Below are 21,667 nucleotides of genomic sequence, written 5' to 3' on the forward strand. Positions count from 1 at the left end.
ATTTTTCTTGCGTGGTTGAATGAATTTTCATACGAGAACCTTCTGGAAAATTCCTCAGGTTTTGTAGTAACAAGAGCGTCAAACTAAACTGACACAAATTTATTAATCAATTTATCAATTTATGAGTTGGCATCACCTATTAGAGATTACTAAAGTTACCAGGTAAACATTGTTAAAACTCTGTTATGTGCGTGTATTCCTCAAACAATAAGAGTTTTACCTTAACTCTACAATTTTCAATAATCATTTCCAGTTTCTGCATTTTTCATATTATGCATGGGTAGAAAGCTCATAAAAATACAACTTTACAAAACTTTTTACCTTCCTGTTCTCGCCTTGTTCTCACACAGAGCCTGAATGAACAGCAGATATGTCTCAGCATGTTTTAGAAAATAATCTAAAAAGCTTTAAAACTGTTTTTCTATCGCCCTCCAACTTTATTTTTAACATCAATAAATTATAATATGCATTCCATTGATGCTCACTTGTCAAATTACAAATATCTTTTCAAAATATCAACCTTTAAAACAGGTAATAAACAAACTTTTCATTAATCCTACATTACTGTATTTAATGTTTTCACTGATTTGATGTAATAGATCTTAAAAGTTGCAGAAATTTCCCTCCTCTTGTGGTTAGATACCATCAAGTGGAAAAATTGTCCAATTCTGGTCAGTAATATATTCCTCTGTGAAACTATAATTTTACATGTCATCTATTTTGTGGTTTCATCCATTTGTGGGAGGTTTCAACACTAATTTGTTCTACATCCCAGAGAAATGTTCTTATTCTGTAATACAGTGTTATGTATACAACAAAAAGACAGTAACCTGATGTGATTTGGTCATAAACTGATAAGTAATTTGCAAATAACATCTTGGCTGCACATTAATAGAGATTTATTCTAGGCCACCCTTTACATTAAGGCTTAAAATGATGCATTTAGACAGCATTTCAGATTCTTGGTGGCTTAACAGAATAAATGTCCTAATATAACTTAGGCTTTTAAGTAACACATACAGACTTACAAAGTAGGGCTAATACTTTATGCATGAGATTCAATAAAGAATAAAAAACCCTGACACATTCCTCCCACATTAATATCAACTTCATAAAACTGTTGCTGCAGATTCGTCAGCTGCCTGTTAATGCTATGGCTATCACTTTCAGACAGATATCAAAGGTGCAGCGTGGCACTGAGAGACTCCGGAGGCCATTGAAACCCAATGATCTCATTAACATGTTGGTGTGATAATGCCAACCGCTCATGCTGGTAGAGGCCATTAGGGCCTGCACAGAGTCAGCATCAGTACTCTGACGTATCGCAGAATTTCAGTAAGGCTCAGCTGGTATTCGGGGCTTAAATGTGCGCCAGAAAAGACCACCCCACCTCTTCACACCCTGTTAACATCAACGCCATGACTCATGCACAGAGAGAAATGCAGTTCCATGGAGTCCTGGTATTTGACCAGATGTTTTACCTAAACTTTAGAGCAAAAAACAAAAACTACAAAAAAAAACTACACCAGATGTAACGTTAAATATTCAACAAACTAATTCTACAAGCCAATTGGGATTTTACTGCCTGATCAGCTTTACAATGCTGTCCATTTAAAGCCACAGTCATCAAAAATGAATACGATAGTGTATATTATATTTGAACATTTTATAAGCCACAGGCCACGCCCCTTACATCTCCTCAACTGGGTCACATAAAAAATTTTAAATTAAGCCTGAACGAGTCTGTAAATCCACACACAAATCCAGTTGTGCTGCTTTCATTTTGAAAGCAACTGTAATTATCTACTTAAGGAGAATCTTAATGTGAGCAGGCTCTTCTACAGTAAACAAAGAGCAATGTGAATAACAAAAAATTATAGTTCATGCTAAATAGCAAGAAAGAAGGCAAAATATTGATACAAAATGTAGATTTCTTTTAACATGTCATAGCCCTGGGGATTTATTTGCAAATGTTAAAGTGATGTGTACAGTTTATTAGACACAAAGTCTTGAATTATAACTTTAACTTAAATGATCAACATAAAACCTGATGAATAAGGTTTTATGTTCCTGTTAAGTAAATCCAGCTTCAGTTGTCAGTATTGTCCCAATTAGAACATCTTCAGGTGGGCTTACTACCCAAAAAAAACACATTAAAAAGTCAGGTTAGTCTAAAATATAGCACCAAGAAAGAAAATAAAAACAAAATAACCTTTTTCCTAATTATCTCCCATTCCTCCAACAAGCAGAACGCATTAAGGATCACCAAGGTTTCATCAGCTCACAGGGCCTAATGAGCTCAGGGGCAAACAGCCTCTAAATCAAGTCTCCTTCTCTCATCAAGGGAGGCATCTCGTGCTATTCGATGCCTGTTTCATCACTTGCTAGGTTTAATGTCATGAGCCCCGCCGTGATCCTGTGGCACTTTCCCAAATGAACCTGAAGAAACCAAATGGGAAGCCCATTATGGCAGCGTTGCTGATAAATGGCCCAGCTTCAAACACATGGAGGAGACCCTGATCATTTATTCTCATGTCAACATGCGCTCTGCCGTTACGCAGCTGGCGTCTACATAGAGCCAGAGATTTAATGGGGAAGATGTCACTTGTCATTCAAGACGAAATCATTTCTTACAACAGACGGAATCAGTGAAAATGGCACCAACAGGAAGAAAGGGATTATGGAGCATATCTGTAAATAATGCTGGAAAACAAAACTGAGCATTAAATATTCTAACATATAACCGACAGCATCTGGGAAAGCCAAATGTAATCACATTCAAGTACAAAACGTGTGAACAGAGCCTGTCATTTAGTTATGCCTCAAGGAAAACACAACAACACATTTTTCCCTCCTGAATACAGTTAGTTATCTTAGGGCATCTCCACTGGTTGTCGCTCAGGGGATGAGACACAAACAGAGGCAACACACGATTCTAATAATGACACAAATTAGAAAAAGGCAAAGGAACAAAAAAGGATGAGAATAACATTATAGCTACATGTTCAGCATATAAAGGTTTTACATTGACAGAATGAAAAGAGTATATTGATACTTGCCCTGCCAATCAACAGCTGATCAAAGTAACATCAGTTAGTTACAACAACTTAAGTATGAGTAATTTTGGTATAAAGAAATAACAAGGTTTCAAAATGTCCATTTAAAAAGCATAAAAGTAGTCGTATCATATTCTTTCTATGAGTTAAAGTCATTTTAATGAGATGCCAGAATGACTTGAGTTTGCTTTACTTGTTTGAAGCATAAATTTAAGACTTTTTAAGGATGCGCAGACATCCTGGCCATTAACAAACAACTCAAGAACCTGAACACTACTAAATTTAGATTGTGTTTAACATTAATGCGTAAGTCTATTTATTACAATCTTAATAAATACATGCTACACATAAAAATATTACAATTGTAATAGTCCATATGTTATACTATTTTAGAAGTTGATCCTACATTATGTTTGGCCACAATTGGTGAATCTCTTTTAACTAGTAATGCACAACTGATGTGTGCAAAGTTTTTCAAAAACAGATGAATTATGGCAATTTTTAAATTGTGTTTTTGCATGTCATGCTTATCGCTAGTAGCCATGTGAAATAAAAGGTAAACACTTACAGCTTTATTGTTGGATAGCCTCGAACACCAAACTCTGAAGCCATTCCTGCAATTCATAAAAATAGTACTCACATTACACCAGAAATAATAGTTACACCATTGTCTTCTTAAATCTTGAGGTAGACAACTAATTTAGTCTTACTGTTAAAACAAGGATATTTATCTACATAAATTTAATTTATAAAATGATTTACTCACCTGAGTAAGCAGTGGCATCCATCTTCCCAACACGCACCGGTGACCCCGAGCTTTTCAGCTCTGCTCCCACGTCGTACCATACCGGCTCGAGTTTTTTACAGTAACCGCACCACGGAGCGTAGAACTGGAAGATATCACAAGAGGAAAGTTATCTCTCTGAAAACAAAAGCCTTCACGCTGCAACTCTTCGATACAAATGAAAATTCTAAAGCACCACCGTTCACACCTCATTGTCCTGATTCATTCATTTCTAAAGACTAAAAAACGTCCAGTGCAAGTACAGGTTTTGTGTGGTGTTATTGTACAATCTATTAAGACATATATTATTAAAGTCAGAGGGGCATAATTGATGTTAAGATATAAGATAATGTATTTGCAAGTGAATTCTTTGGTATGATTCCAAAAATTTTTGTTTCATAAGCCCACAGAAGATTTTCCAAAAATACAAGATGCTTTTAGGAAAAGTGGGGCAGGCCTTTCTGTTTTCACCCTGAAACTCTCTTATGGAGTTTCTGTCCAATCTTTGTCTTGTTGTAGAATTACGAGCAGTGACCTCAGCGGAGGCAAGTAAGGCCTGCTGTGCTTTAGATTTTGCTTTTGGGTTTTTGTAATGTCCTGATGGTCGTGGATGTGCTCTAGGAGTCATTTTGGTAGGCCACACCCCCTCCTAGGAAGGCTCTACATCGTTCTGTGTTTTATCCAATTGTGGATATCCCTGTAATTGTGTTTTGCTCAAGTATAAAAGCCATAATAATGGTTTTGCAAGATTAAACAGAAATTTTAAGCCACTTAAGAACAGTTAACACTGTATTAATTGGTCAGATAGGTTATGTTTAAAAGATTTCTTGATTCTATAGGACTTGCAGCAATCAGGCCTGGGTGTGCTCAGTGAAACTGAACTCAGTCTGCCAACTAAACATAGTTAATTCATGGTTTAGTATAGTAATGTTTGTCAACATTACATCAGTATTTACCTCCTAAAACTTGCTTCCAGTCATGTGAAAACCATAAACAGCTTTATATTTCCCATGTTGCAACTGCTTACGCAAACACTAATGTTCCAAATACCGTACTAACAGAAGTGATTCCTGGAGACCAAACTAGCTGGTAAGGCACGTTTGCCACTGATTTGACCCAGACCCAAACACCACAACTCTCCAATCCCCGGGGCTATTCTCCGCATGCTTGACTTATTAACTAATCACCAACACAGAGGACGGTGCACACACACCCTCCCCAGCAGCTACCACATCCGCAAGCGATGATCCGGGCAGCGGCGTGCTCAACCCAACGTTAACCACACTTCAATGGATTCAATGAATCACTTTGTGTTTGTATGTGTGTTAAATGTCACACTCACATCAACCAGCCAGATGTCATTTTCCCTGGTGTCTTTAAACCTATCGCAGAAAAAAACAGCAAGTTATACTTATTCAACAGATATTTAAAGACACCAAAAAACTCTCTTTGAGTGATGTACAGTATGTGGTGCTAAGACAAGTATTTAAAAGATATATTAATAGATTTATAACATAATCTAATTGTCTTCATTTAAAAACTTGGATGCTACCATTTTTCCTACTGTTCATTAAGCAACTTTATATGGATTATTAGTTTTATTTGTTTGTAGTAACATTTATTTTTGCTATTTTTATCTGATAGTATAGACAAGCATTAATATGTAATTAATAACATGAATCTTTCGAATAAAATAGGTTTGCAATGCGGCATATTTTACTTTCTTGCTGTTCTGCTTTGTTTTGCTACCTTAATAAATGAGGGAAAAGGTGATTGTTTTAGTTTTCACATACAACTATGTTGTGTAAGCTGAGGTATTCCCAAACAGTCAAATTTCTCTTTCATAACCAACAGAAATGTGTAGCAGGTGTCTTTGAACTGGCAGCAACAGATGGGGCAGAGGGGATTGTTACATTACTCTAAACTCCACACAGCTGCAGAAATCTGTGGCTTTGCTGGTTGGCTACTTTCTCTTACTTCTCATTTAAAGGACTTTAAACTGTGGGAACGGTATGAAGGAAAATCTTTGCAAAATTGTACTGTTTTTCAAACTATGGTGCATCTTGATACCGGTAACTGGCTCATGCAAACACCAGATCAAGAATATAGAAATAAAACCTTAAACTTTTAAGGTTTTATGTAATAAGCTTAATAACAAAAAATAACTGTTTTTGTATTCTTGATTGAAATGAAAAATATGTAGAGAAAAATCATTTTGAAACGTTGTATTCCAATTTCCAAAATGCCAATACAAGTCATGCATCACATTAACAAGTATCACGTTTTCAGATGTAAACACCATAAACAATCACTGTACAACCATGCATACAAACATGGTTTTACAAAACATGTTTGTAAACTCAGGAAGTTGCATTATTACATGGTCAAGTTTCAATCAGGCATTGTAGCTGGAAATTGAATTTAGAAAAGCATCACTTACGTTTCATCGAGATCTTCAACAAAACCAAACACCGATGAGCTCAAGAAAGCTGCTAGAACTGCAACAGTAAAAGACAGAAAAAATAGGCATGTTTAAATTAGAGACAACCTGCAACTATGAGCTCCTAATGAGTGAAGCATCACCAGCTAAAGCTACAGTCGCCCTCCCAGGCTAACTGTGGCTCAGTCTGGGCCAAAGTTAATATAGCAGCCGCTGCAGACGTCGTTCTAAACCCCGGGCATGAAAGTGTATGTGTTAAACTGTTGGGTGTGCATAATACAGGTAAACGTAAACGTACCTCCACAAATCACGGAAGCCCTGACTTCTGCCATTGCTTCAAGTGGAAAGAGCAAGCAGGAAATGCTGCTGCTAACGTTGGGTCGGTACGCATGCGCAGATTTACGCAACAGTCCAAAAAGCTTTACGTCAGGATTTTTTTTTGTATTTTTATTTTATTTTTTGAAAAATATCATTGTAGATTATAATGAATAAAACATTAGAAGAACACGTATACTGTGTACATTTTAGGGCATCTTCAGGTCCCAAGAAAAATAATCTCACACATTAGAACAAACAGCAATAAACTATAATATAATATATATTTTAATAATCTATTTTTCTAGATTATTCGCTTTTCATTGTACAACAGTAACTGATTTTTATTGCGTTGCAAATTAAAAACTAGAATAGTGGTAACATGAATACAATACCATTGATTATAACTTTTTACAGTTTCTGTTCATATGTTTACTTTTCATGTTAGTTGTCTTGATTGTCTTGATAAAGACACTTCATAAATCATTAATAAAAATAGAATACCCATTATGAATACTGTAAGATGTCTTTATTTTATATAGAGAGCATAGAGCACATGTGTCAAACTCGAGGCCCGCGGGCCACATGTGGCCCGCTACGTCATTTTATGTGAACCTACACGCCGTTTTGCGGATTGCCACAGCACAAGAACTAAAACCAGACATTGACGAACTGACCAGGGGAAAACGGTGCCAGACATCCGGCCAGAAAACATTGGTAAGCACAAACAAACTGAATTTAAATAGAATGAATGTAAAACCAAAACTCAGTATACTGGAATATGCATATAGCTTATTGATTTTGCTTGTTTTGTGTTTATTTACAGAACACAACACAATGAGGATGTGTGTGAGTTGGTGACTGGGTGAAGAGGGATCAGCTTTGTGTTCAAGGACAGGCAACATCACCTAATTGTTTTGTTCTTATGTGAAATACATGTTCGTTGTGTAATAAATAACGAAAAAGTTTTGTGAATGAAGTTGAGAGTTAATATCAAAACTTGTTTTTATTCTTTGTCTGCTTATCTTTAAAGCAGACAAAGAATAATTTTCCCAGCGAATAAAACTGAAACATCGACAAGCTAACAAGCTAAAGAGCGAAGTTTAGCTGAGGAGTTTAAAAATACTGAGCATATTTTTAAACTGAGCAGTAATTTTACATCCATGCAAACTCAAATGTAATATTTAAAACTTGAATACATAAAATCAGTTATTTAACAATATGAGGTGTTGTTTAATTTATTTTTAACATTGTATTTTCATGCATTTATGCTAAGGTTGCCCAAGTCTAGTTTTCCAGACCCATCACTCTGCAACTTTAGATGCGTTCCTTCTCTAACACACCTGGATCATTGACTCATTCATAGGCCTCTACAGAACTGAGTTGCTGCTAATGAGGGAAGTCAACTTTTTGTCTGCGGTATGTTTTAGCAGGGACGCATCTAAAAGTTGCAGTCTGGAGGACTGCACTTGGGCATTCCTGATTTATACCGTCAATGTGGCCCATTGAGGGTGGCCAATATGCTGAAGTGGCCCTTGGTGAAATTGAGTTTGACACCCCTGGCATAGAGCATCTGATGTCAATTTTTTATTTATTTATAACTTTCGATTTTATCCTGATCTGATCTGTTTCTAGTTTTGTGGTTCCAGACACTTAATTTTTGTACTCAGTTTTTCTAACTTAAGAAAAAAAACCTTTGGACTAGTGATAATATGATTTGGAAAGTCCATTGGTTAGTTTTTTCATCAGTTTGTTACATAGCTAGTTAAACTGTATTTAATTGACCTTTTAGTGTTTGTTGTTGTTGTTAATTGTGGGTCTATTTGTACCTTCTGTATACTGAGTTATTTCACCACACATGCTCTTAGATATTTTTTAAAAAGGAGTAAGAGTGACGATCACTACTGATATCGGCCACAAGGTGTCCCTCTAAACTAGCTGACTAAAGTGTCAGCCTAAGTATTTGGAACATAAAATAAAATTCTGCATCCATGAGATTTCAGTAGGTCCTTTATGATTTAAAACAACCAACAAGCTATAGTAAACTGATAGCTAAATAATATTACAAATGTGGTTCATTGCAGAAATTATTTGAATGAGTTTTCCTCATCAGTACAAACTGACCCTATATTCTTTATTATTGTGTATTACTCATAAATAACAAAAACAAGTAACATGATTTATTGAAAACATATTTATTTGTCAGACAAAATCTCTGAGTGATAATCTGAATCTAACACTGAATTGTTTCAAGGTTATTAAACAACTTAATAATTAGTTAACTTCATTGAAATATATTTACACTGCAAATGATCTCCTCAAATGAGACACAATGAAAGCAAACAATAACATGATAGAAAATTGAAAGTCATGTTGGTTGGAGAGCAGACAATGAATTCCATCACGAATGTCTTAGCAAAGCAGGTTAGCAGTTTAAAAGTGCAATCCAGAAAGGATAAAACAGCCCAGTCAATAAAATTGATTGCTGGTCAATTACATTAACACTGAATGGTCCAATAAATTACAGCTGTATTGAAACTTCAACTGATGTGTGGTTCCCCCAACCTGAAGTTTACTACAAATGCTGATCGGTTTTTGTCCTGTTAAAGTGGATGATAGCATCTTAAGGAAATGTCTTAGTCTAGCTGAAACCATCAGATCTGTAACACATATGATAAAGAGTTAGGAATCCAAATGAGGCACACTGGTGATGTCCCATAAAGGGAATGAAGTGGTGATGTTGCGGCATTCTTCCAAAGTTCACCAACTCAGGAAACTGTTGCATTCAGGAGCAGCAACATTGAACTGGAGCAGCTATCTGCAGAGTTGCATAGTTCAGTTCAGCTGAAGGAGAAATATCCATCCACAAGTGTTCATTCCAGGATGTCTGTTTCAAATGGGACCAGATGGTAGTAGGAGAGGTTGGTGACATACGCTTCTGTTTCCTCCTCGCACACGTCTGCTTCCATTGGCAAAAATTCTGTTCCGTCTTCGTACCTGTGGGAAAAACCCAAAACAGGTCTGATCAACAGTTTACACTCATCATTAGCGGAAATGTCATATTTATTGTGGGCTTTTAATAAGTTATTTAAACAGTTCTTCTTGTAGAGTTCATTGACAGTATGACAAATTATTTTGATGAACTTCTTAAATATTAAAACACGTACTGTATATGGATATATATTTGAAAATATAGGTATAATTTTAACTGTAAGAAGTAAATTGTGACATTTTGACCCCATTCTTATTTTTCAAAAGCTGCTTTGTGGCAAGTACCAATTGGAATGTGTTCCACTTTTGCCTCCTACACAAAGAAGGAAGGAAGAGGTGTAGAGACAGACTTCCTGTAATGCACGAAAGCAGTGGATAGTCGCATTAAAAGACTTCATCACTCAACAACTCAGAAGCAAATATGGAAATAGTAGGATTTGTGGAAAAGTACCAAATTTAGTAGTAAAAAAAACTTGATGCAAAATTGACACAATCTTACTTAAAAGTTAGCTCAAGAATGATATGATAAATGTGTTTTTTCATGCATAGAGTGTTTCTAAGCTTATCTTACAAAGCAACCTGAAAACCTGAAAGCTTAATACTCACGTGTGCTCTCCAGAGTCTGTGGACGACGGTCTTTCTTTTTCCTCTGGTATACTATCATCAAATACAATAGTTTCTGTGTTGGCCAGACAGAATCCGTTCGACCGCATGATTTCTGAAAGGTACAGAGTGCAGCATTGCATCATACGTGAACTTATCAAAGGCTGGGGGATGAAATCAGTTCATTGATCGATATGTTCCACATGGACATGTACCTGATATGTTGATTGGACTCTGAAAGCACGGCTGGATTCTGTGGACTTTGTCATTCCTTAGCACCTGGTCCAGCGGCGAGCGTTCAAAGAAAGTCAACATCACCTCCGACCTGGAAAACTGGAGGAGGAATGTTTTTAGACGCTGGAACATCAATTGTACTGACATGAAATGAAAGATCCCAAAAACACCTTGAGAATGTCTTTAACATTGCATGCTAAATAAATACAAGCATCATTGACTAAAACAAAAAGTTTATGTCAACATTTGTCTTGTCATAATTCTCTACCTATTTTTATTTGTGTTTGTTATTCTGTTCTACTAATATTTTATATAACCCAGAGTTTTAAACCCTGTCAAAAAGATGAAGCAAGACCTTTTAAATAATAATGAATATTACTGTTGCATCTTCTTAAGGTTTTACTGCTGTTTTCATTTTAATTTTTTGATTTTATTTGTTGAAATATCACCTTTAAAAGATAAAGCGATAACTCCAGGTACCCTGGTGGTGGTTATGTGATGCAGTTTTAATGATTTAATCCTCTAATTATACACCAGTATGTTATTTATTTAGTCAAAGGAATTTGGGCAAGAGGGTTTGTTACAGCTATTTGACTGTGGTATCTCTCTGACCCTGCTCCCTCCATTTTATGGCATAATTATGAATAGTGTTTCTTGTCACATTACAAATATACTGACAGTTTTAATTAAATTACTAACCTTGCATGGCATGTTGATGGCATTCTTTAGAAGTCTTTCCACCTCATTCAACTTCTCCTCAATGTCATGTGCATCTTTGATTTTTACCAGACCTGCAAAACAGAAAAAATGAATATATATCCGAAAAATCACAGTCTCTCCCTGTCTCCCAATTAATGCTTTGTAGAAGTGAAACCAAGGATATAAAGATGGAGGTACTAATGACAAAAATATTTAGCAATTTGGATATCTGGACATTTTTCTTGTCTTGGGAAAATTATGTGAAAAATATTTAGAATATGGACTTTCATTCTTAGCTTCTGCATACAAATATGAAATAATGTTTATTTGGTAGCTTACTGCATGTAAGTGGTATGATCATGATTAAGGTAGTCACATTATATTGCTAAGATTAGTACAGCATATTTTTCTTTAAATGTGTATACTAGTATATTATAAATTGTCAGAATCCAAATGTTTTTGAGAAGTCAGTTGCTGAGGGATTTGCTCCCTGTATGGATTTATCCATCTACCTCTCAGTAATGCAGTGTACAGAAACCTTTAATCTACAAAGAAACTGCTAAAATTGAAATGTCAAGCACAACTATTTTTGTACTTTGACAATTAATCAAGGCTGTTGCTGTGACCTTTTTACTGAAACGGAGCGTTAGCTATCTGCAAAGTCAGGACATAGCACTCGGAAAAGTTCGATTTTTTTAAAAAGGTCAATCTAGATGCAAAAGAAGTGTCCAAGCTTTTATTAAAGTAACCTTTTCCTTAACAATGCTGCGTGGTACCTGCTCTTGCAGCAGGAGCACAAGAAACTCCATAAGGTGTTGCTATAAAATTACTGTGTAACCACTGGCATTTGTTTAACAGCACATAATAACACAGAACGGTAATAACAGATGCTGCATACCAAAGACTGTGATAATTTAAGTCTTGAACAAAAGAGGGAATGTATTTTTGGAAGGCAGTGGGTGGATAAATATCATCCTGTTTGGTGATATGAGGCTACCACCCCTCAGACTGTGCGATCAGGGAGACGTCATTTACTGCCATGTCGACAGAAAGGGATGTGGTGAGAAGTATGAAGAACAAATACTGAGGTCAAACTGATGAGGCTCTGTCTCATCTAAACAACATAAACAAAACAGGCACTGTTGTATAGAAGAACTGGTGCTATGTGCACCCACAGCTTCAACCATTTAAAGTGATTGCATCATTCTCAGGGGGTTGAAGAATTACTGGATGGTTAAATCCTCAAACATTTAGAGAATCGTAATGCCCAGAAGTTTTTCTTAACAGGGAGTCTTAAAAATGTGTTTGCCTGGATTGGACCGGTTGACAATATCAATGTACAAGCTTTATAAAGTTAAAAAGATTATCATTAACAATTCCAAATATTTATAGCTCATTAATAAGATACCGATAATGCTGGAAAGTTTCTGTTGTTCTGTGGACACATTTAGAACAACAGCTGATGAACTGGCTGAAAGAAAACGCCACCACGTTTTATTGTAGCTATGGTTACGAAAAACATGGACAGTCACTGAGAGGAAACTGAAGGACAGCCATTGCTCTTATTAGGATATATGCTTCATTATTTAGTCAGTGTGTGATTCACATCAGCTGATTACTGTAAAATGTGTGTCCCAGGTTTGTACAATGGTAGAGGACAGAGAGAAGTTTTAAACCACATAAAAAGAAAATTCCCAGTGAAGATGGTATGTTCAGTGTTCCTGGAAACACCATCTGCACCACTGCTTTTGCTACGCTTGCAATTAGCACAATACAAGACGGAAGTCAATTATGTTTTCCAAACAAGCTTAGATTTTCTAGTCGTCCAGTTATCCTTCAAAAACTGTCTTCAGAAAAAATGCCATAGCAAATCTGTCTTGTTTTTCCAACTAAAATGCCTGAGACCATTTCCTTTAATTTCCCGTTTAAGTGTATATTTCCTGCGTGGACTTCCTGTCTTCCTGATGTTATGTTGCAACTCATTATGAAACTCTCTCCAAGACTGTTCACTTAGATTTGCTGGCCTTGAAGATGACAACTATGAAGAGCTTTAAGACGTTTCCTTTTAGCTGCCAATAGGTTTTGGGTAGAATCAAGAGACTGCCTCGTTTGAAGATAAAAAAAGAAATTATTATTAGGATTATAATACATAATCAAACACACTGTAAGAAATGGCTGTAAAAACTACAGCAAGAAAATACAGTAAGGTGGCTGGGTTTTGAAGATACAGCTCTTTACTGTGATCTGAAATGCGTATGGAAAGTATATGGACGTGATTGGACCGCTGGATCACGAGCGGAAATTTACAGCTGTACTGTAAATTTTTAATGTACAGTTGCATTGTGGGATACTTACTGGCTGGAGGTGAACTTTCACGGGCTAGAGGGCAGCACATTTAAACTTTTAAAAGCTAGGAAAGTATGCAGTTTCATGAACTACTGTAAAATTACAACTTTTTTGTAATTATGTTACAGGACTTCTGTAATTTTATTATGATTAAAATGTGATGAAATCACAGTAACCATGTTATATAATTACTGTGTTATTTAAAAGAAATTACAGTAAGATAGTAATAAAAAAATACAGTAAACCTGCAATAAAATTACAGTAAAACTGTAACAAAATTACAGAAAAACTGTAATAGAATTATAGTAAGGCTACTGTAAAAAAATTACAGTAAGGTTACTGTAAAGTTACTGTAATTTCTTTACTGTAAAAATTACAGTAACTGGCTGGCAACCCTGCTGCCAGTTAGTTACTGTAAATTCAACAGTGACTTTTTTACAGTGCATTTGAGCTCCGAAATGTCAAATTCATCTTTAAACGGAGAGCTTAAAAGAAGATGTTGTAAGAGCCACAATCATCGTCTGTGAGGATCTGATAAGCATATGTCAGCAGTTTAGCACATAATCACTCAACCACCAACACGTAGCAGTTTGTTCAGCGTGTTATTTCTTAATATCGCTGTCAACAAGCTGACAACACTATTCTGTAAACATCTTCATCCAGGGCAGCTATTAAACCTGCTGCTGCGTACTCTCATTTATTAGATATGCTTGCATTCTTTAAGTGAAACTCTAAAATGTTTTTATTATATGCAATGAATTGCTTTGTACATAAAATGTATTTTAAACACATGTAATCATTTCACAGGATGAAATTGTTTTTTAAATTCAGAATTTAATCTTATGAATATTTTTAGATCATTCTAATAGAAAGAAAGTGGTTAACCTTCATAAAAAATAAAACAATATAAGAGCAGCCTGGAATCTCACAAAAACATCATTATTTATTTTTAAAGGCTATTTGTAGAGGGCAGTACCACAGAATCTTGTTTAAGAACAGTTTGTTAATACCAGAATAACCTAATAGTTTGCTAAAATGCTCAAAAACAGCAAGTAAGTTACTGTTCATCGGTCCTAAACAATTTTAATTGTTTAGGACTGATGAACCTAACAATTCATCAGTTTTTGATTTGTGGGAAGCAGTGACCGAGTTGGATTTTTAATTATACCTATTTCACATGAACTATGAGCAATCGAGTCCAATTAATGTTTACACTGAGGTCACATGTACACACCAGGCTAAAAATGGCCTGTGCCCCTCCTTTCTCAGTCACTCTCTAAATCTCTTTCTCATCATGACATCAGTCTGAAAAGCTCTACACACCTTCTTTGTTGCCCGGGTGCTTCACAGTTACAGGAAAACATGACTGCAGCTTGAAAGTCGACTGGGAAAGGACCGTCAATCTAAACAACGCTCGAGGCACGCACATGAAATATTGAATGTGAAAGAATGTAATTAAACCCGTCTTGTTTGGAATACTGGTGACTTGTTGAAGCGACCCTGAATTACTGAAGTAGCTAAACATCTGCCTCAACTATCAACAGCATCCATTGACAGAGTTTCTACACACTTCATGAAAAAATTCCAAACTTTTCAATACTCTACATTTAATTCAAAATACTAAAGATGGTCACAATATTTCTACAGTGAAAAGCTGCTGTTTTAAATGTGGAGCATTTTATGTTCTGCTGCCAGTCTTGGCCAGGATTCTCTGGCAAAAGAGATTTTTATTCTCAGTGGGGATTTTCCTGGTGAAAAAGAAGTTAATAATAAAAATGGAAAAGCAAGAAACTCCAAAGAAAGGAAAGACACAAGAATAAAGAAGGAAAATACAAGGAAAGAAGAGAGTTTGGAGACATTAAAAGGACAAAGGTAGAAATTACACAAGAAAAGAAAGAACGAGAGGCAGAAGATGGGAAAAAAGAAAGACAAGGAAGAAACAGATAGGAAATAGAAAGGAAGGACATAAAAAGTAATTAAGGGAAGAAAAAACTACTTTCTTCTAGGGAGGATAAATGGAAAGAAAGATGGAAGGTTATAACGAAAGGAAGAAGGAAAGAAAGGACAAGAGGTAGGAGATGGGGAAAGGAGAATGAAGAACACAGGGAACGATAGAAAGGCAGAAGAATAGAAAGGAGGAACGCAGAAAAGAGAGCAAGGAAGAATAGGAAAGAAGGTAGGAAGCAGGACAAAAGAAGATGGGCTGAGAGAAAGCCTTTCTCTTCTTAAGTTGGAAAGACAGAAGGAAAAAAAGGAAAAGGAAAGGAGAAAAAGAGTTGAGGGCACAAGAAAGAATAGGACATGAGGGAGGGAGAAAGATCAGACCTTTAGACGTTTATATTAATATATAAATAAGGCCTTTAATTATTCTAATTCAAAAATGCTTTATTTATTCAAAAGGAAAATTAAATCAATAACACTCTGTTTTCTCAATCCAAATTTATTGAAACCTGGAAAAACTTCAATCAAATCTTATATAAACTCTTCCAGACTTTCCTAGACTACATGAACCTGGTATTTACTGTTCAGCTGTGATCTGGATAAGAGGTGTGACGGACAAAATAAAGAAGCAAAGTCAGTCATGTGACCCAGATCGCCTCTTCCCAAAATACACCAAACACTACAGGGGAAGAGGGAAGCCAGTGAGCTGTCAACAACTCTGTCAGCTCTTTCAGGCAGGAAGCAGAGCTTTTTCAGCCTCCACTGAAGGGATGTTTCCGAAACACTTGCATCGGCGGGGTACAGAGACAAAGGGGAAGTGCAGAGGAAACTCAAACACTGAATAAATAGGAAACTCTGCCAAATCTGAGGCAACTCTAGCATAGAACCACCCAAGGCTGAAAATACTGAGGGCTAAGGATCCAGCACAGAGATGTCACAAACTGGTCTATAGAAAACAATGCTCTAAACCAGGGGTCTCAAACTCCAGGCCTCGAGGGCCGCAGTCCTGCAGTTTTTAGATGTGCCACAGGTACAAAACACTGGAATGAAATGACTTAATGACCTCCTCTTTGTGGAGATCAGTTTTCCAGAGCCTTAATGACCTAATTATTCTGTTCAGGTGTGGTGCAGCAGAGGCACATCTAAAAGTTGCAGGACTGCGGCCCTCGAGGACTGGAGTTTGAGACCCCTGCTTTAAACTCTGTTGTTATTCAAGCTGAAGTAGCAGAACAGAAAAGTTTAGTTTACCATACAGAATTTTTTCTCATGCAAAGTTATTTTTCCTCTATGAACAGCAATATATCGCATGTCTTTCAGGTTTGATGACATTTATTATATAAGTGGTACAACAACTTCTGCTTCATTTTCTTCCAACAGCAAATTATTCCTAAGTTCCCTTTGAACTGATCCTTGGTGGCATTTTAGCACAAAATAGTAATTTAGTTGATAGGCTTTTAGGGGATATGATGGTTTTACTTGCATTCTGAGAACAAAATGCTTCTATGAACTTCTGTACTTAGAGAAAATCAGAGCTTTCAGGTAAAAACCCAGATTAATGCATCAAAACTAAGAAATCCCACAATTTCCTTTCAATGAACACATCACCCAACAGCCTGTGCAAAGGCTATGGACATTTACTATGACGCATAAAGATGGAGGGATTTGTAATTGCATTCAGAATGACTATCTCTAACAATGACCTAGCAGCACATTTTTCTTTCTCTTTCGTGTTACCTAGATAATGCTTTTATCTATTTTTGACTTATATGAGTATCTAACGACTTCAAAGTAAAAGATGAACAAGATCGAAATATAAAAATACATTTTGATAAGGTGCCCTGATATGACTTTAATGTGCTTTAATAAGCACAACCTAGAAACACATCCCGTACAGCCACAAAAGCCGCAGAACATATTTTGCTTTAAATATGTTGAAATATAACAGAAACATGCTGTCTGTTCTGCAACAGGGCTGCTGCAAACACATCCTGAAGAAGAACTTGTTGATCATTAACTTGTTCAAACAGACTGATGTAAATGCTATCTATGAGCAGCTCAGAGTAACCTCATAGCCTTAAGAAATATATCCACTATTGAACATATAATCATCCTTTTGAATTTATATAATAACCCCTAGGAGTCTATATGTGGTGCATAGAAAAAGTATTCACAGCCGGGTATTTTTTTTTGTTTTTTTACCAGTGTGATGGATCCACACAAAGTAGTGCATAATTGTGAAGCGAAAGGAAAATGATTCCTGTGCATTTGCCTTCAGGCTCCCTGAGTTAATAGAAGCACTTTTTGCTACAGCAGTAGCAGCAACACTTGACTCTACAGAAACTTCCTACCCATTCTTTTGAAAGCTGCTAAAACTCACTCAGGTTGGATGGAGAGCATCTCTGAGCATATTTTCAAATCCAACTGGAAATTCAAGATTGCATAATCAGTTTGGACACTTATTAGCCCATCAAAACATATGAATTTGTTTTGATCTATTCTGTTAAGCAAAATGTTTCATTCTTGTCTCACCTAACAAGAACATCTACATGTTTGCTATGTTCCCTGTATGGCTTGTAGCAAACTTTAAGAGGGACCTCTTGTGGCGTGTATCTCTAGAAAATTCAAATAGAGTAAATGACTAATTGTTGTCGTCAAATTCTCCCACAAACACGGCAGATCACCGCAAGTCCTCCAGAGTTCCCATTGGTATTTTTCTTCCACTTCCTTCCAGTGGCCTACCACATTAAAATCCTATTAAATGTTTGACCCTACAAAATGGTAACAAGTTTGAGACTTTGCAAGTCTGTGCAGCAGTGTGTTGAAGCTGAAAAAACCCATACATTTTGAAATGATTTCCACAGCTGTTCTGGGGTCAAACAAAAGAAAAAAAAGGTGAAATCCAAAACAACAGCTGTTGCACTGTCTGAGGCAGAATCATGAATATCCAAAGAATTGTACTGTTCAATTAAATGCCGATTTCTGGAAAAGAGACTTGAACGTTGCAGATACCTCAAAAAGGGAAAAGTCCTGCATGTAAGATTTCTACAATGCAGGAGAGATGCTAGAAAGTTTTCTAAGGGTTGCAGGGTGGGGTCCCACTGAAAACTTTGGGGAGATTAACCAAAAATAGAAGCTAAAACAGAATGAGTGTGGTATGACTTATCATCTTTCTCCAAGATGGGAATGATGTCACATCCTATTCGTGGGTACTCTCTTTGCAACTCAGAAAATAGAAGGATTTGATCTGCCATCTTATGGATAACTATTACTAGTCACACAAACCAAATTATGCATTGATTTTAAAAGCAGTAAGGCAGTGGGCTACTTAATTTTCACCACTATGTGTGCTAATACCCCACCACTGTCCTGAGATCTCATATGCTTGGCAGCCATATTGGAGGCAAAACTCAGGGTTGTTTTGTGGGCTTTGACTTTCCCAGTCAGACTTCCGACTCTTATACTTCTGTCAGAATTTCGAAAATCCAGCTTAAAAATACGAAGAGAACCCACTCTTATCATCCTGTAGGCTATTTGATAAACACTGAAACATGGGACTTATGGAATCAGCTCCAGATGCAGGCATGTGGTGGATTTTTTTCTTTCCATTAAAAAACCAGCAAACTCAGTCAATCTATATTGACTATATATATAAGAAATTGGCTATACATACTTACAATTTTAATCATAATACAATTATAATGTTTTGATACTTCTTTCATTATGTCTGATTATCTTTTGAGAGACACCTTGGGTGGATGAACATGCATAATATCATTCAAAAGGTAACATTTGTAAAAGTTCGCATTCATTTAGCGCATTTTTCTCTATCAGTCTAACATCCAGCTTTAATAAAAAGTGTCTGTCATCATTTCCTGTCTGTCTCAATCTGTTTCTCCCATCTTACCGACCTTCTATCAGCGGAGATTTAGATAAGTCCTTTCTGTCCTCCGGAAAGGACTTCAGCAGTCTCTTAAAGAGCCGCCCCAGGTCGGAATAACTCCGATGCAAGTATAAAATGTTCCTGTCGGACCACTCGGTTCGGATCTCGAAGAACTCCTCTTCCTCTCCGCGCTGGCTGATGATGAGCCTCCGGATCCCGTTAACCCAGCAGTCCCGGACAAACATGTTGACCAGAGACGTGCCTTCAAACACGGCCGATGCCATCCCGCCCTTCAGGCGTTTAAGTCCGGCATGCCGGGGCTGCTGCCGCAGGGGGCTGTGGTGGAGGTGACCAGTTCCGAAACCTAAACGCTGCGCCGCAGGAGGAAAAGACAACTTGGGGAAGTTTTCCGTCTGCCCTCTGAGAGCGTCGGACAGCTGCAGCAGAGAGAGAGAGAGAGGAGCGGCAGCAGGAGGAGCAGAAAGAGGAGGGTTTGCTCAACCCGTCAGTACTGTCAAACGTGGCATGACTTAGGGGAAAACACTCAACTGACTTCAGAGACAAATTTAGCGCCTCTGCGAAGCTGATTTAAATAACCAATTTTAGTCACTTGAAAAAAAAAACGAAAATGTGAGTCATTTGATTTTTTTGTGAATTTAAAATTATGATGTTAACTTTATAAGTGTAGTTATTCATTAAAATCGTAGTTTTGAGAAGGCAAAATTATGAGTCTTAAAATAATTCAGAAGAGAATCAGCCACAATTATGTATTTTAGTCATATTTTGTCATTTTATTCAGCTTCCTCCAGCCACTTGTTGGTGTGCCCCTGAGCAAGGCACTTATTTTGCCAACCAATCTGCGTGTTGGTATATGAATGTGTGTGCATTATTGTGAGTGCGAGTGGCTGACTAGTGAAAGGTGCTTTAAACAGTGGGGATGCCTATAGAATCACTTTAGAAATTATAGCATTGACTTTTAAAGAAGTCAATGAGTTTTACATTTTGACTTTCATTGTTAAAATATTTCAATTTTAAATCTCAATTTTATATGTGATATTCCGAACTATGAGATACAAAATTACTCTTTGACTCCTAGGAGTCACTATTGTGAGATAGAAAATTGTTTTTAATTAAAAAACGAAAAGTATGCTCACATGTGTTTCATAATTAGAGCTTAAAAGAATAGAAATTCTGGCCTACTAAGGTAAATAGAAGTATAGAAGTATGCCTGCTAATAAATAAATGAATAAATAAAATAAAATTTAAAAAAATCTGAACAGAAAAAGAATATGACAAGTAACTATGGATTTAAAGACAAGATTAGGAGGTAAAAAGTCCAAATTTGATATTTAAAGTCATGATCATGAGGTACAAACTAGGAACGATGGGTTCCAAGTCAGCTTTTTACAGCCAGAGTTTTAAGATAAAAAGTCATAATTTTTACTTCAGAAGACATAATTACTAAATTTAAAGCCAAGACAATGTGTTCTGTAGTCATGATTTCGATAATAAAAGTCATAATTATGAAATCTAAAAAACAAAATCATCACTTTGTATCCCTTGACTATGATTTGGGATTTTGTGTGTGACTTCCGATTTCCAGAACTTTGAAATGTAAAACAAAACAAAAAAAGACAAAAAAGATTAAAAGAAAGATAAGATATATTGCTTTAAGTGTATTGTTTGTTTCACCCAATTGTTTATAGTTTCCAGAGTTCAGAGAGTTTGAGCTTTCTGGATCCGCTGCCCGTTTTCCTCACTCCCTCCCTCTTTCCTTCCTCCCTCCTTGACAACAGGGTATAATTATGCAAGGAATGCAAAGACTGCACTGTCCATCTCCTTTTGCATTAAAAGGATAGTAGTATACCTTTCTCTCCTCTTAACCATGATAAGTTCTGCTAACTACTTATTAGCGACTGTTCATTTATTGCCTCTGCTCCAACTATAAACAAAACCAGCTTTAAATTATGCGTTCTTTCCAGACAGCCAGTGGAGAGAGCTCCCAGAAGAGGCTGCTGAGGGTTTGTGGGGCCCAAAATCAACTTTTGGTTTGATTCAAACAGCTTATGTGTTTTAGTTGTGCTGATCCTGTCTGAATATGACACTCTGGGATATTCCTTTTGATTAAGGTATCTCCATGTGTTCCCATTTCATTTCACTGACTCCTTAAAGTCTTAAAAAGAACTCTGTGTTTTTCATGTTGTACTCCAAAATAAACAAAGTGTTGAAGAACAATGGCAATAAATGTACATTCATAAAAAACTCATAAATATCAATAAACATACAAGAAATAATATGAATACAAAAACATTACAGTCTTTAAATTACACTATCTTAGTAAAAAAAAAAAGCCAAGAGTTTCTTTTTTTTGCACAAGT

At 36.3% G+C, this 21,667-nt stretch overlaps 2 protein-coding genes across 2 annotated transcripts in view; both read right to left on the bottom strand.

Annotated features, from left to right (window-relative positions):
- tmx3b (thioredoxin related transmembrane protein 3b) overlaps positions 1 to 6,668 on the bottom strand; it is a 46,309-nt gene extending 39,641 nt beyond the window's left edge. Inside the window, exons 1-5 of the mRNA XM_028005043.1 lie at positions 6,579 to 6,668; positions 6,281 to 6,338; positions 5,183 to 5,222; positions 3,823 to 3,946; positions 3,625 to 3,670 (exon numbers count right to left, since the gene is read on the bottom strand). Of these exons, the coding sequence (XP_027860844.1) occupies positions 3,625 to 3,670; positions 3,823 to 3,946; positions 5,183 to 5,222; positions 6,281 to 6,338; positions 6,579 to 6,612 (302 nt within the window). The 5' untranslated portion in view covers positions 6,613 to 6,668. The remainder of the gene's footprint in view (positions 1 to 3,624; positions 3,671 to 3,822; positions 3,947 to 5,182; positions 5,223 to 6,280; positions 6,339 to 6,578) is intronic.
- A 2,103-nt stretch (positions 6,669 to 8,771) lies between these two features.
- pxdc1b (PX domain containing 1b) lies at positions 8,772 to 19,799 on the bottom strand. Its single transcript, XM_028005044.1, has 5 exons — positions 19,318 to 19,799; positions 11,123 to 11,214; positions 10,405 to 10,522; positions 10,193 to 10,304; positions 8,772 to 9,592 (listed from the first exon to the last, which is right to left on the bottom strand). The coding sequence occupies exons 1-5, from the start codon at positions 19,571 to 19,573 to the stop codon at positions 9,469 to 9,471; spliced, it is 702 nt and encodes a 233-aa protein (XP_027860845.1). The 5' UTR covers positions 19,574 to 19,799; the 3' UTR covers positions 8,772 to 9,468.
- Positions 19,800 to 21,667: the final 1,868 nt, after the last annotated feature.

The sequence above is a fragment of the Xiphophorus couchianus genome, chromosome 21 (genome assembly GCF_001444195.1).
Source record: "Xiphophorus couchianus chromosome 21, X_couchianus-1.0, whole genome shotgun sequence".
NCBI classification, from domain to species: domain Eukaryota; kingdom Metazoa; phylum Chordata; class Actinopteri; order Cyprinodontiformes; family Poeciliidae; genus Xiphophorus; species Xiphophorus couchianus.